Here is a 16,463-nt window from a genome sequence, read left to right as displayed (position 1 = left end):
TTGAGAGCTCGGATCCGTGCCGGGTCTTTACCATCCCCTCCGATCTTCAACTGTCGGAGGCAGAACGCTCTGTTCTCAGTAAGGGCCTCACCTTTGTCCCCCTTCGCCCACACCTCAGCGAGTTCCGTGTTCGCCACGATGCGGAACTTTTCTTCCGCCGTCTCCGTCTCCGAGCCTACTTCTTCGGCAAGGACTCTTCCACCCCCACCGATGACCCCTTCTTCCATCTTCAACCCTCCACTTCTTCATGGACACCCCGCTCTGGTCTTCTGCCTGCTCTGGATCTGTTTATCGCTAATTGCCGACGGGACATCAACCGTCTCGACTTCACCCCACCTTGTCCCCATTCCAACCTCACTCCTTCGGAACGCTCTGCTCTCCACTCCCTCCGCACTAATCCTAACCTTATTATTAAACCCGCCGATAAGGGGGGTGCTGTTGTAGTCTGGCGTACTGACCTCTACCTTGCCGAGGCACAGCGACAACTCGCGGATACCTCCTCTTATTTACCCCTCGATCGTGACCCCACTAAGGAACACCAGGCCATTGTCTCCCACACCATCACCGACTTTATCCGCTCAGGGGATCTCCCATCCACTGCTACCAACCTTATAGTTCCCACACCCCGCACTTCCCGTTTCTACCTCCTACCCAAGATCCACAAACCTGCCTGTCCTGGCCGACCTATTGTCTCAGCTTGCTCCTGCCCCACCAAACTCATTTCTGCATACCTCGACACTGTTTTATCACCCCTTGTTCAATCCCTTCCGACCTATGTTCGTGACACTTCTCACGCTCTTAAACTTTTCGATGATTTTAAGTTCCCTGGCCCCCACCGCTTTATTTTCACCATGGATGTCCAGTCCGTATATACTTCCATCCCCCATCAGGAAGGTCTTAAAGCTCTACGCTTCTTTTTGGATTCCAGACCTAATCAGTTCCCCTCTACCACCACTCTGCTCCATCTAGCGGAATTAGTCCTTACTCTTAATAATTTCTCCTTTGGCTCCTCCCACTTCCTCCAAACTAAAGGTGTAGCTATGGGCACCCGTATGGGTCCTAGCTATGCCTGCCTTTTTGTTGGGTTTGTGGAACAATCTATGTTCCGTGCCTATTCTGATATCTGTCCCCCACTTTTCCTTCGCTACATCGACGACTGCATTGGCGCTGCTTTCTGCATGCATGCAGAACTCGTTGACTTTATTAACTTTGCCTCCAACTTTCACCCTGCCCTCAAGTTTACCTGGTCCATTTCCGACACCTCCCTCCCCTTTCCAGATCTTTCTGTCTCTGTCTCTGGAGACAGCTTATCCACTGATGTCTACTATAAGCCTACTGACTCTCACAGCTATCTGGACTATTCCTCTTCTCACCCTGTGTCTTGCAAAAACGCCGTCCCCTTCTCGCAATTCCTCCATCTCCGCCGCATCTGCTCTCAGGATGAGGCTTTTCATTCTAGGATGAGGGAGATGTCTTCCTTTTTTAAAGAAAGGGGCTTCCCTTCTTCCACTATCAACTCTGCTCTTAAACGCATCTCCCCCATTTCACGTACATCTGCTCTCACTCCATCCTCCCGCCACCCCACTAGGAATAGGGTTCCCCTGGTCCTCACCTACCACCCCACCAGCCTCTGGGTCCAACATATTATTCTCCGTAACTTCCGCCACCTCCAACGGGATCCCACCACTAAGCACATCTTTCCCTCCCCCCCCCCCCCCACATTCCGCAGGGATCGCTCCCTACACAACTCCCTTGTCCATTCGTCCCCCCCATCCCTCCCCACTGATCTCCCTCTTGGCACTTATCTGTGTAAGCGGAACAAGTGCTACACATGCCCTTACATTTCCTCCCTTACCACCATTCAGGGCTCCAAACAGTCCTTCCAGGTGAGGCAACACTTCACCTGTGAGTCGACTGGGGTGATATACTGCATCCGGTGCTCCCGATGTGGCCTTTTATATATTGGCGAGACCCGACACAGACTGGGAGACCGCTTTGCTGAACATCTACGCTCTGTCCGCCAGAGAAAGCAGGATCTCCCAGTGGCCACACATTTTAATTCCACATCCCATTCCCATTCTGACACGTCTATCCATGGCCTCCTCTACTGTAAAGATGAAGCCACACTCAGGTTGGAGGAACAACACCTTATATTCCGTCTGGGTAGCCTCCAACCTGATGGTATGAACATCGACTTCTCTAACTTATGCTAGGCCCCACCTCCCCCTCGTACCCCATCTGTTACTTATTTTTATGCACACATTCTTTCTCTCACTCTCCTTTTTCTCCCTCTGTCCCTCTGAATATACCTCTTGCCCATCCTCTGGGTCCCCCCCCCCTTGTCTTTCTTCCCGGACCTCCTGTCCCATGATCCTCTCGTATCCCCTTTTGCCTATCACCTGTCCAGCTCTTGACTCTATCTCTCCCCCCTCCTGTCTTCTCCTATCATTTTGGATCTCCCGCTCCCCCTCCAACTTTCAAATCCCTTACTCACTCTTCCTTCAGTTAGTCCTGACGAAGGGTCTCGGCCTGAAACGTCGACTGCACCTCTTCCTACAGATGCTGCTTGGCCTGCTGCGTTCACCAGCAACTTTGATGTGTGTTGCTTGAATTTCCAGCATCTGCAGAATTCCTGTTGTTTGAGTTTTTTAGATTGTTTGTAAGGTAGTTGAGAGAACCTGCTTTCGACATGTTAATGATCACATTGTCATTCCAGTGTAATACTGAGCAGCAAGGTGCAAAATGCAAACCATCTGTTTTCCTAGTTTGCCCATATTTTTTTTCTGGGTTCAATGGTGAGCCGAACCATGGAGATCATATTTGCTGGGATTTGACCTTCTGCTTGACCTCAAGCATTCGTGTTTGGCTGAACATACATTGAAGTCTGAGACATTCTGATGCCCAAACAGCTGACCACTGTCTATCAGATTGATCTGGCCTAATATATGGCAGCATTTATGCCAGACTTCACTAAGTTTATACTATATTAACTTGGATGAAAATAATTTAATGCAGACAAGTGAGGTGCTGCACTTTGGTCGGACCAACCAGTGTAGGTCTTGCATAGTGGATGGTAGGACACCGAGGAGTGTGGTAGAACAAAGGGATCTGGGAAATGAGTCCATAATTCATTGAAAGCAGTGTTACATGTAGATATGGTCATAAAGAAGCTTTAGGCACATTGGCCTTCATAAATCAATGTACTGAGTACAACAGATGGGATGTTTTGTTGAAGTTGTATAAAATGTTGGTGAAGCCTAATTTGGAGCATTGTGTGCAGTTTTGGCCACTTACCTACAGGAAAGATGTAAATAAGGTTGAAAGAGTATAGAGAAAAATTACAAGGATGTTGTTGGGACTGGAGGACCTGGGTTACAAGGAAAGATTGAACAGCTTAAGACTTTATTCCTTGGAATGTAGAAGATTGAGGGGAGATTTGATAGATGTGTACAAAATTGAGGGGTGTAGATAGGGTAAATGCAAGCAGGCTGTTTCCACTGAGGTTGGAAGGTCATGAGTTCGGGTGAAAGATGAAAAGTGCAATGGGAACATGAGGAGAAACTTCTTCGCTCAGAGGGTTGTGAGAGTGTGGAACAAGCTGCCAGCCCAAGTGGGGCACAGCAGTCTTGATTTCCACGACTAAGAGAAGTTTGAACAAGTACATGGATGCCAGAGGTATGGAGGGCTCTGGTCCTGGTGCAGGTCGATGGGAGTGGGCAGCTTAAATGGTTTGACGTGGATAAGACCATAAGACAAAGGAGCAGAAGTCGGCCATTCGACCCATCAAGTCTGCTCCATCATTTTATCATGAGCTGATCCATTCTCCCATTTTGTCCCACTCCCCCGCCTTCTCACCATAACCTTTGATGCCCTGGCTACTCAGATACCTATCAGTCTCTGCCTTAAATACACCCAATGACTTGGCCTCCACTGCCGCCCGTGGCAACAAATTCCATAGATTCACCACCCTATAACTAAAAAAATTTCATCGCATTTCTGTTCTGAATGGGTGCCCTTCAATCCTTAAGTCATGCCCTCTCATACTGGACTCCCCCATCATGGAAAACAACTTTGCCACATCCACTCTGTCCATGCCTTTCAACATTGGAAATGTTTCTATGAGGTCTACCCTCATTCTTCTAAACTCCAAGGAATACAGTCCAAGAGCGGACAAACGTTCCTGATATGTTAACCCTCTCATTCCTGGAATCATTCTAGTGAATCTTCTCTGTACCCTCTCCAACGTCAGCACATCCTTTCTTAAATAAGGAGCCCAAAACTGCCCACAGTACTCCAAGTGAGGTCTCACCAGCGCCCTATACAGCCTCAACATCACATCCCTGCTCCTATACTCTATTCCTCCAGAAATGAATGCCAACATTGCATTCGCCGCCTTCACTACCGACTCAACTTCGAGGTTAACCTTAAGGGTATCCTGTACGAGGACTCCCAAGTCCCATTGCATCTCAGAACTTTGAGTTCTTTCCCCATTTAAATAATAGTCTGCCCGTTTATTATTTCTGCCAAAGTGCATAACCATACACTTTCCAACATTGTACTTCATTTGCCACTTCTCTGTCCATTCTTCCAATCTATCCGAATCTCTCTGCAGACTCTCCGTTTCCTCAGCACTACCAGCCCCTCCACCTATCTTCGTATTGTCAGCAAACTTAGCCACAAAGCCATCTATTCCATAATCCAAATCGTTGATGTACAATGTAAAAAGAAGCGGCCCCAACACGGACCCTTGTGGAACACCACTGTCTAAGGATAAGGTGGGCCAAAGGGCAAATTTCTGTGCTGTACTTTTCAATGGCTATTTCATGCTTTCCCAAGGTGCAGATGAACTTTGTTTCTATTCTCTGTCCCTAAGATGTGCTCTTTTTTTTCTATTTGACAAATCAGTTTGTATTTTATTTTTGCTTCAGGTGTTGTCTGCAACTCTACACTCTGATGCAGCAAGTTGGTTTTTCATGAATGTGCTTCGTGGATTACAGATGCACGGACAACATGAAGGTTGCCTTGCAGCATTGGTTAATCTTGCTTTCATGATATATGAGGCTTTGGTAAGCATCTAACTGTAAGCAAGTGTATTAACACTGTAGACTCTAAATTTCATTTGAACATTATGAAGAATTCACTGGGTGGAATGGCTTTATTTTAAGCACCTGGCAAATAAAACACTTTAACATAGCATTTCTCACAATTTTGGATGCTCAAAGTTGTGTACTTTGTTGAAGTATCTTTATTGGTGTCAGGAAGAAAGTAGTCAATTTGCAAATAGAAGATCCACAATCTGCAATTAAATCGTAAACTGTTCTGAACATCAAGTTAAGAGTGCAGATTGGTTAAGTGAAAGGATTTCTTTCATTGGTCCAAAACTTTGCAGTGACCTTTTGTTGCCTTTCATTGGCTTCACTGACAAGAAAATCTTGTTATATTGTGCTGCTTTCCATTTTGTTCTTTAAGTCTCCAATGGTTGACTGGTAGTTCAAGTAACCATCACTATCTTGTAAATTGCTTTGGCTTTAACTAAGTATGTTCATCCATCAATTCTGTCTTCTGGATTTAGGTCTACCAATCTCATGAATGAGTCCTACTGAGCCTCTGCCAACCATCAAGTACCCACTTTCTTTCTTTTCTTTTTCAATCTTTTTATTAGTTTCATAAAATATAAACATAACATAGCAATAATACAAAATTGTTGGAAATACATTGTTATACTTAAGGTGAGTAATTATAAAACCAAATAGTATAAATTGACAAAACTCCCAATCATGTAGGATAACAATGAATAATACAGGACAAAAAAAAAATTGGAGAAAAATCATGAAAAAGAAGAAAAAAAAACAAACCCCACCCCAAAAAAAACTAATCTAAACAGAATTTAACAGAGTTTAAGTACCCACTTAAACTGATCCCATTTTATTTCCCCCACACTTCCATCAACTCCCCCCAGGTACTAATACTTGCCAACACAATGTATAGTAGTTAATTCACCCATTAACCTACACATCTTTGGAATGTGGGAGGAAACTGAAACACCTGGGGGAAGTTCCCACAGTCACAGAGAATTTGCAAACTCCACACACACAGCACCAGGACTCAGGACCTGACTCACACCGCCAGGTTCAAGACCAGTTACTACCCTTCAACCATCAGGCTTTTGAACAAAAGTGGATAACTACTCACATTTAAAGACTCAAAATTTTATCTTGTTATTTCATGCTCGTAATTTGTTTAGTTTACAGATCCTGTTTACTGTTACTGTTCGATAGATTTAATCAGAATGCTCGCAGAAATAAGAATCTTGGTTGTATGTGGTGACATGTATGTACTTTCATAATAAATTTTACTTTGAACTTTGACCTTGAGCCAGCAGTTAGAACTAAACTTGAATTACAGGAGCTGTGAGGCAGCATCTCTACTACCGACTTGGCAATGCTGTCTGTTGTTTGTTTAAAACTTTCCTCTATATATTATCATTTGTCATGAGTTTCTGTGATATTATTCTGAAGAAACATTGTATCATTTGTTAATGCATGCATTATTAAATGACAATAAAAGAAGACTGTGTGTCCTCATAATCTAATAATCTAATCTTCTTCCTTCCTGAGCTCTCTTCAACTATTTAATGACTGTTTTCAACATTGTGCCATACACTCTAGTGTTTCTTAAAAACATGGAAAATGGGAGCAGTGTCATCCCTTTGGGCCTGCTGTACCACTTAACACTTGGTCAGCTACTTCAGTACCCTTTTTCTGTTCTCTCACTGTATCTTTGATTCCCTGTATATTTTAAATTAGTGCTAATTAGGATATGGAGAATTTAATATTGAATATTTTCCTTGCCTGTCTCTGTACAATTCCAGAAAGAATTTGTGATTGTGTTGTTTTGGATACTTTAAGAAGTACAAATACAAAATGCTGGAGGAACTCAGCAGGCCAGGCAGCATCTCTGGATTCCAGCATTTTGTGTGTTACTTGGATTTCCAGTATCTGCAGATTTTCTCTTGTTTGTGATTGAATCATTACACAAGCAAAGTTCACTATTCTGTTTCACAGCACCTCTTTAAACAAATTTTCTGTAGTTTCACAGGAGCTTTGAGGGTCCTCGGAAAACCAACTACATTACTGATTTTTTTTTAAATCCTGTTGTAGAGACCACGTTATCCTGAGTTAAAAACAGTGATGCAGCAGGTTCCGCAAATCTCCAGTGATGCTTTGGATCAATTTGATATAAAACTTCTGAACCCATCGTCTCATAAAATGGGCGATAAGAAGAGAAAAGATCTTTTTAAGAAACTCTTGACTGGCTGCATTGGGGTAAGTGGGGGATCTAGTTCCCAAAACATGACTTTGACATTGGATGTGATATTTTAATAATGTAATGATAATTGAACTGTAAATTCATACAACACTTGTCTGTGTAATTATGCTTCTCTAGCTCTGGTTGTCCTTGCTGGTGAGGCTGCAGGTTTTGAGGGGTTACCTGAACAGCTTAGATGAGTAAGTGCAATGTATTTAGTAGATGGCACACAATGAGCCACTGTGCAGTTGATAGTGGATGCGGTATCAGTTACATGGTTATAGTGTTCAGAATGGTGTCACGCTTTTTATAGTAGATAAGCCTACAAGTGGAGAGGCTGCACTTGATCTGGTATTGGGAAATGAACCTGATAATGTGTCAGATCTCAAGAGGAAAGCAGTTTGGAGATAGTATTGATAATTCTATCTCCTTTGCCATAGCTTTGGAGAGGGATAGGAACAGACAAGTTAGGAAAGTGTTTAATTGGAGTAAGGGGAAATATGAGGCTGTCAGGCAGGAACTTGGAAGCATAAATTGGAAACAGATGTTTTCAGGATGGAACAAACGGAAGAGATGTGGCAAATGTTAAGGGAATATTTGCGTGGAGTTCTGCATAGGGACGTTCCAATGAGACAGGGAAAGGATGGTAGGGTGCAGGAACCATGGTGTACAAAGGCTGTTGTAAATCTAGTCAAGAAGAAAAGAAGAGCATACGAAAGGTTCAAAAAACTAGATAATGATAGCGATCTAGAAGATTATAAGGCTAGCAGGAAGGAGTTTCAGAATGAAATTAGGAGAGCCGGAAGGGCCATGAGAAGGCCTTGGCAAGCAGGATTAAAGAAAACCCCAAGGCATTCTGCAAGTATGTGAAGAACAAGAGGATAAGATATGAGAGAATAGGACCAATCAAGTGTAACAGTGAAAAAGTGTGTATGGAACCGGAGGACATAGAGGTACTTAATGAATACTTTGCTTCAGTATTCATGACGGAAAAGGATCTTGGTGATTGTAGGGATGACTTACAGCAGACTGAAAAGTTTGAGCATGTAGATATTAAGGAAGAGGATGTGCTGGAGCTTTTGGAAAGCATCAAGTTGGATAAATCACCGGGACCGGACAAGATGTACCTCAGGCTACTGTGGGAGGTGAGGGAGGAGATTGCTGAGCCTCTGGCAATGATCTTTGCATCATCAACGAGGATGGGAGAGGTTCCAGAAGATTGAATGGTTCAAGAAAGAGAGTAGAGATAGCCCAGGAAATTATAGACCAGTGAGTCTTACTTCAGTGGTTGGTAAGTTAATGGAAAAGATCTTGAGAGGCAGGATTCATGAACATTTGGAGAGACATATGATTAGGAATAGTCAGCATGGCTTTGTCAAAGACAGGTCGTGCCTTACGAGCCTAATTGAAGTTTTTTGAGTATATGAGGATAAAGGTAGAGCAGTAGATGTAGTATATATGGATTTCAGCAAGGCATTTGACAAGGTACCCCATGCAAGGCTTATTGAGAAAGTAGGGAGGCATGGGATGCAAGGGGAGATCGCTTTGTGGATCCAGAACTGGCTTGCCCACAGAAGGCAAAGAGTGGTTGTAGATGGGTCATATTCTGCATGGAGGTCGGTGACCATTGGTGTACCTCAGAGATCTGTTCTGGGACTCCTACTCTTCGTGATTTTTATAAATGACTTGGATGAGGAAGTGGAAGGATGGGTTAATAAACTTGCTGATGACACAAAGGTTGGAGGTGTGGATAGTATGGAGGGCTGTCAGGTTACAGCGGGACATTGATAGGATGTAAAACTGGGCTGAGAAGTGGCAGATGGAGTTCAACCCAGATAAGTGTGAGGTGGTTCATTTTGGTAGGTCAAATATGATGACAGAATATAGTATTAATGGTAAGACTCTTGGCAGTGTGGAGGATCAGAGGGATCTTGGGGTCCGAGTCCATAGGACACTCAAAGCTACTGTGCAGGTTGACTCTGTGGCATATGGTGAATTAGCCTATATCAATTGTGGGATTGAGTTTAAGAACTGAGAGGTAATGTTACAGCTATATAGGACATTGGTCAGACCCCACTTGGAGTACTGTGCTCAGTTCTGGTCGTCTCACTACAGGAAGGATGTGGAAACCATAGAAAGGGTGCAGAGGAGATTTACAAGGATGTTGCCTGGATTGGGGAGCATGCCTTATGAGAATAGGTTGAGTGAACTCGGCCTTTTCTCCTTGGAGCGACGGAGGATGGGAAGTGACCTGATAGAGGTGTATAAGATGATGAGAGGCATTGATCATGTGGATAGGCTTTTTTCTGGGTCTGAAATGGCTAGCACATGGAGCCTAGCAAACTAGAGGGCTATGGGTAACCCAAGGTAATTTCTAAGGTAAGGACATGTTTGGTACAGCTTTGTGGGCTGAAGGGCCTGTATTGTGCTGTAGGTTTTCTGTGTTTCTAAGCATTGTTGGAAAATCGTACATGTGGGGAAAAGGAGAGTATTCTGTCACAGTCCTGATACATCTTGTTAGATGGCAGAAAGGTGTTTAGTTTTGTTTAACTTCCTCTTCACTGCGTTGTGCAAAGAAACTTACGTTCCTGCACATAGAGGAAGAACAATCTTGTGCAGTTTTATTCTATTAGCTTCAAACAACTGAAGCCTCATCCATTGTCTGTTCAGTAATAAATAAATTGCCAAGATAATTGGCTTCAATCCTTACTTACTGTCTGACTATGCCAAAATAATTCAAGATTGTTTAACATTAAAGACTGATTAATGTCATTTCCATTTCATAAGTGTTAGGAAGAACAAAGTGTTACTCCGGATCCAATGCAGCACAGAAAAACACAATAAGATAAAGAACCCAATAATAAAAAAACACAGTAATAGAGATAGATAGCTTATTTACATTGATTGTATGTCCATCAAGTGACTGTGACAAGAAATGATTAAGTATTGGTGGTGGGTAAGTAGGTGGAGATGTTGATCAGCCTTACTGCTTGGGGAAAGTAACTGATTTTGAGTCCGATGGTCTTGGTGCTATGTAGCAGCTTGTTCCCTAATGGAAGTGGATGATCAATCATGGGCAGGGTGGGTGGCATCCTTCGTGATATTTCTGGCACCTTTCTGTATTTGTGTCCTTGATGGTGGGTAGACTGGTGCCAGCGATGCTTTGGGCAATTTGACTATATGCTGTAGATCCTTCCTGTCTGCCACAGTGCAGTTTCCATACTATGCAGTGATGCAACATGCTAGGATGCTCTCTACTGTGCGTCTGTAGAACGTAGTGAGTATTGATGTGCATAGTCCAGCTCTCTTCAGCCTCAGAAAGTAGAGGTGTTGGTGGGCTTGTAGGATGTGTTCTGGGACCAGGAGATGTTATACAAGATGTGTACTCCCAGGAGTTTGAAACTGCAGCAACACACACAAAATGCTGGAGGAACTCAGTAGGCCAAGCAACATCTATTGAGAAGAGTAAACAGTTCACGTTTTGGGCCGAGACCCTTCATCAGAACTTAGTGTTGCCTGGAATTCCAGCATTTGCAGATTTTCTCTTGTTTGTGTTTACTCTTTTCCATAGATGCTGCCTGGCCTGCTGAGTTCCTCCAGCATTTTGTGTGTGTTGCTTGGATTTCCAGCATCTGCAGATTTTCTCTTCTTTGAGTTTGAAACTGCTCAGTGCCCACAGCTGTGACGTTGATAACAATCTCCTTTTGTCTTGTTGACATTGAGAAAGAGGCTATTTGCCTGGCACCAAGTTTCAAGTTCTTAAACCTCCTCTCTATAGGCCTTTTCATTGTTGATTAGTCTCCACTGTTGTGCATTGGTGAATCTGGCAATGTGATTACTCGGGTGTCTGTGCAATTGTGTGAGCAGAGTGTACAACAGTGGGCTCAGCACACAGCCCTGAGGGGTACCCATTTTGAGGATGAGGATGTTTTACCTCCTGAGTGAGGTCTGTTGGTTAGGAAGTCCACCACCCAGTGTACCATGGTGTATTTAGTCTGAGGAGTAGAGTTTGTTTGCCAAGGTCTGGGATAATGGTGTTGAATGCTGAACTGAAATCGCATTCTGACCTCACTGGCTTCAATCATTAAATTTTACATTTGCCTTGCTTGTTTGATCAATGCAAATTTTTTCATGGATAGTAAAAATGCTATTTGGCAGTATTTGCATTTTGGATATGTAACACAAAATGCTGGAGGAACTGAGCAGCTCAGGCAGCATCTATGGAAATTAATAAACAATCGACTTTTTGGACCCAAGATTGCGTTCCTCCAGCATTTTGTATGTGTTACTCTGGATTTCCAGCATCTGAAGAATCTCTTGTGTTTATGTTGGATGTCTTTGGACTAAAATATAAACTTTTGGCCATTGTGATTCCTGAGCTGCAATGTTCTACAATGGTGACTATGTTTCTTAAGTATACTCAGACCCCGCTCAACGCTGAGGATGTGTTCCTCAGAGGTGGAGCACTATGTAAATCAGTGCTATGCAGGGTCACTGTAACATTATGTAAATGGACATGTGTGCCTGTTTTTTTAAAAAAAAATCAAACTTCAGATATATGATATTTTATGTATACAGAGTAATTCATGGAGTAACAAATACGCAAATAGGCCTAACCAGTGGAGCAGCAACGCATCACAGCAGCGGAGGGAAGCAGTTGTGGTACATACGAGGGGTGATTGATAAGCTCATAGCCTAAGGTAGAAAGAGTCCATTTTAGAAAACCTAGCACATTTATTTTTCCTACATTTACACACTTAGTCCAGTGGTCGTGGAGCATACGGATCCCATCTTTGTAGAAGTTGGCGCCTTGGACCTCCAAAAAGTGGTCCACAGCGGGGGGGGGGGGGGGTGATTGATAAGTTCGTGGGCTAAGATAGAAGGAGATGAGTTATTAACTTCAAACTTTCTGCATAATCACTCAGAGTTCAACTGCACGTGCATGAAACCCTCACTAATTTTTATAGATGCACCGTAGAAAGCATTCTTCTGGGGTGCATCACAACCTGGTATGGAAGTTGTCCTGTCCAAGAGTAAGAAGCTGCAGAAGATCGTGAACACAACCCAGCACATCACACAAACCAATCTTCTGTCCTTGGACTCACTTTACACCGCACGCTGTCGGAGCAGTGCTGCCAGGATAATCAAGGACACGACCCACCCAGCCAACACACTTTTCGTCCCTCTTCCCTCTGGGAGAAGGCTCAGGAGCTTGAAGACTCATACGGCCAGATTTGGGAACAGCTTCTTTCCAACTGTGATAAGACTGCTGAACAGATCCTGACCTGGATCTGGGCCATATCCTCCAAATATCCAGACCTGCCTCTCGGTTTTTTTTGGCACTACCTTACTTTCCCTTTTCTATTTTCTATTTATGATTTATAATTTATATTTTTAATATTTACTATCAATTTGTAATCCAGGGAGCACGAAAAGCAGAATTAAATATTGCTGTGATGATTGTATGCTGTAGTATCAATTGTTTGGCGACAATAAAGCATAAAATATGTAACGAGAGCTGTATAACTCATCTCCTTCTACCCCAGGCCACGAATTTATCAATCACCCCAGCTGTGGACCACCTGGAGGTCCAAGATGCTCTTGTTACATGCTCGTGCAGTTCAATTCTTTGAGTGATAATGCAGAAAGTTTGAAGTTAAGTGTAGGCTACAAACTTATCAATCACCCCTTCTGTGGACGACTTCTACAAAGAAGGGATCCGTATGCTCCACGACCGCTGGACTAAGTGTGTACATGTAGGAGGGGGCTATATTGAAAAATAAATGTACTAGGTTTTGTAAAATTGACTCCTTCTACCTTAGGCCACGAACTTATCAATCACCCCTTGTATTAGAAGGACCAGGCTGTGGGCCCTCCTCTAACTTTGGCTTCTTCAAGTAGATGTCGAGATTTGAGGCATTGGTTATGTGGATAGTCAGAGGCCTTTTCCCAGGGCTGAAATGGCTAGCGCAAGAGGGCATATTTTTAAGGTGCTTGGAAGTAGGCACAAAGGAGATGTCAGAGGTAAGTTTTTTCACACAGAAAGTGGTGAGTGCATGGAATGGGCTGCTGGCGGCGGCGGTGGAGGCGGAAATGATAGGGTCTTTTAAGAGACTTTTGGATAGGTACGTGGAGCTTAGAAAAATAGAGGGCTATGGGTAAGCCTAGGTAGTTCTAATGTAAGGACATGTTTGGCACAGCTTTGTGGGCCAAAGGGCCTGTAGTGTGCTGTAGGTTTTCTATGTTTTTATTCGACTGCCTTTTCTTAAGTTTCCTCTGATGAAGCATTTCTTGGTAACAGGAAGTCATGTCGAGAACATCTCTCTTTGCCTTATCGCTTTGCTCCCAGTCAGGGTCATTATTGCTGAACATTGCAAATTTTAAAGAGGCGCTAACATCATCCTGATTCTCACCAGCTTCCAAATGCTGTATCGTTTGCGGGTTCACATGCATGCTAATACTTTTCCTAGACATCTTAGATCTACTATCCTCATTGCAAGTTACAGGTTGTTTTCCAGACATTATGGGTGAAAAAAAATTGAATAAACTGGTGAGGGAGCAAGAACGTTTACACGTGCGGAGGAGGCAGAGCATGAACTAATGTGTGATTTGTGCTCCAGGGGGCATGTAAAGCGCTCTCATTGGCTGATTGAAAGTTTATTGTAATGCTGGCTGCTCTTGAGAAATTGTGTTGTTTAGAATTAATTTTGTCATTTAAAAAATATAAATAAAGAATTGAATAACCGCATTGTACGAATCATTGCTATGTGGGGTAATGTTATGCGAGGTCTCAATGTAATTCATTGAAAGTCATACTCTTTTCTCTCAGTAAGTGTACAATTGGTCCAAAATTGAATAGCTGAATAATAATAATTATTAGAACTCCACGAAAACTAACCTTACTAACCTTTTTTCTGTCCTTTCCAGAAACCGCTTGGGCAGAAGTTCAAAAAAGAGGTACATATCAAAAACTTGCCCTTGCTGTTCAAGAAGCCAAAACCACAGCCCACTACACCTTTCGAAGAAACAACTGAAGACAATATCCTTACTCCACTCTTTGATCCAAGAGCTCAGGACATATAAAGAGTACTTGGACTCTGTTACTTCCTCTCTTGCTTATGGGAAGTAAAATGGACCTTATTATCTTGATTTTAACTTTTAGTCTGTCTTTAGTTGTCAAGTGTTTATCATCATTAGCATAGTGGAAATTAGCATAACATGGCAACTTCAAGATGACTGTCCAACTTAAAGATTTATCAATCCAACTATAACAATTTGGTAGCCAGATACTTCTGCTAATTCGTTGATTGCTGATGGTGAAAGTTAAGTCCCCACAAAACATCTTCATTATGCATTCTACTATCCAACCTGAATAAATTTTAATGCATTTTATGGTTGAAAGAACAATGAACTGATTGTGGTATATTGTTATGAAATGCCTTAACCTTTTCAAATATTGAATCCATAGATTGGGTTTGCAGCAATCTGTTTTCCAAGTGTTGTAACCTGACAATGTCTGTGCTTGTTGTATTTAAAAATAAATCAGAAAAATACATTGAAGTTTTGTTAAAATATTTTGTAAGCCATTGTTTAATATTAAACTTGTCAGTCCAGTTTTGTGTATAAAGTTTACCTTTAATGCATGTCAAGAATCAGACCCACATTATTGCTGAAGATTGATTTGTTTTTAAATCAAGTCTTTTGAGTTCAGAAGCAGAAAATAATGGGAATCAGTAACTTCATTTTAAAATGTGTTTAACTTTCGTTTAGCATTATCACATTGCACCTTCCATGTGTTTTAATGTAGATTTTGAAAACAAACTGGAAATTAACATTAAAGCAATGGCTGTTTCTGTTCCAAGAATTCTTGTGGAAGTCTTTTATAGTGGCCGTAAGGGAGACCAAATCTCCATTTTCTGCTTAGCATTTTCCCAGCTGCATGGTACCTGCAGTGTGAGCTCACTAGTTAGTAATAGATTAAAATCTCAAAGTATTCAGTTTATTTTTCCTCACTATTTTGGCATACCATTATTAACTGAAACACTTCACTTTTGGAAGTAGGAATATATTTGTTATTGCTGCAATAAACATTGTGATCCACATTTGGAAGAAAAAGATTGTAGTGTCAGCATTTGGCACCTCTTCAGTATAAGTTAACTTTGCTTCTTAAATTCTAAATAGAACTGCCGACTGTAAAAGAGCATTAGGTATTAAAATTTGACACTTGGCTTTGTTTATATTCGCAATATGGCATGTTAAGTTGCATTGCTCTTTATTTATACTTCAAGCACTTATGTTGCATGTTTCCTTAGAGTAATCTCTGGTCTGGCTTTAAAACTAATTAACTGATGGCCCATAATGCTCCTTTGAACACTATGAAATGCTACATGACTTTGACTTAAATATTTTTTTGAGGTTCAATTTTCCTCAACATTTTGTTTTCAAGCTTAATACAGGAATGATTATGAATTGGAAGAAAGTATTGTCATTTTTGCTTTGATTTTTATTTCAATAAAATGAATTCTAGACTGCTTTTTTGGCCTTGGTATCAATAAATAACTTAAAACACATGATAATGATTTGCAACAAATCCAGCTGATGTAGGTGGAAAAAAATTATAACTTGTTTTTCATGTTTTTTGTTCTATGCAGCCTTCCCCAAACAAACTTTCACCTTTGTACTTTATTACCAATGATTTACTTGCCTATGTATTAGTTGTTGCTTGTGTTAGGATGCTGTTTTAATTAAGTTTAAGAATTCTAATTTTGTTCTATACCTGGCAAACTTGTTCAAAATTTCAAATAATTACCTGAATGACTTGTAGTCCTGGGATTTCAGAGAAGGTGTAAATATTGGCCAAGTTATTATGTTAACTTTTTAGGGGAAAAAAAAATGTAGCTTGATGAGATGGTCAAGATGGATGCAGAGTTAACAGTATATTACAGAGCTCCCAGATTAAAAATAAATTAAATTATTTGTTCATGCAAACTTACAGAATATATGTCTAAATTATCTCAAAAAATTGAATTTGTTTTTGCTCTCCAATGAAAGAAATATTGTTGAAAATTGATAAACAATTGCTTAAAGTCCAGGTAATGTACATTTAGGTAATGTTGATTACCTGGACTGCTTCAAGTGTTCCTAAATTTATTGCT

General features: G+C 41.7%; 1 protein-coding gene across 1 annotated transcript in view; it reads left to right on the top strand.

The window, feature by feature from the left end:
* xpo5 (exportin 5) overlaps positions 1 to 15,834 on the top strand; it is a 120,753-nt gene extending 104,919 nt beyond the window's left edge. The window contains exons 30-32 of the mRNA XM_072264930.1: positions 4,929 to 5,066; positions 7,161 to 7,325; positions 14,236 to 15,834. Coding sequence (XP_072121031.1) covers positions 4,929 to 5,066; positions 7,161 to 7,325; positions 14,236 to 14,391 — 459 coding nt within the window. The 3' untranslated portion in view covers positions 14,392 to 15,834. The remainder of the gene's footprint in view (positions 1 to 4,928; positions 5,067 to 7,160; positions 7,326 to 14,235) is intronic.
* The last annotated feature ends 629 nt before the right edge of the window (positions 15,835 to 16,463 follow it).

This window comes from Mobula birostris, chromosome 8, assembly GCF_030028105.1.
Source record: "Mobula birostris isolate sMobBir1 chromosome 8, sMobBir1.hap1, whole genome shotgun sequence".
NCBI classification, from domain to species: Eukaryota; Metazoa; Chordata; class Chondrichthyes; order Myliobatiformes; family Myliobatidae; genus Mobula; species Mobula birostris.
This window is presented reverse-complemented; position numbering and strand designations above follow the sequence as displayed.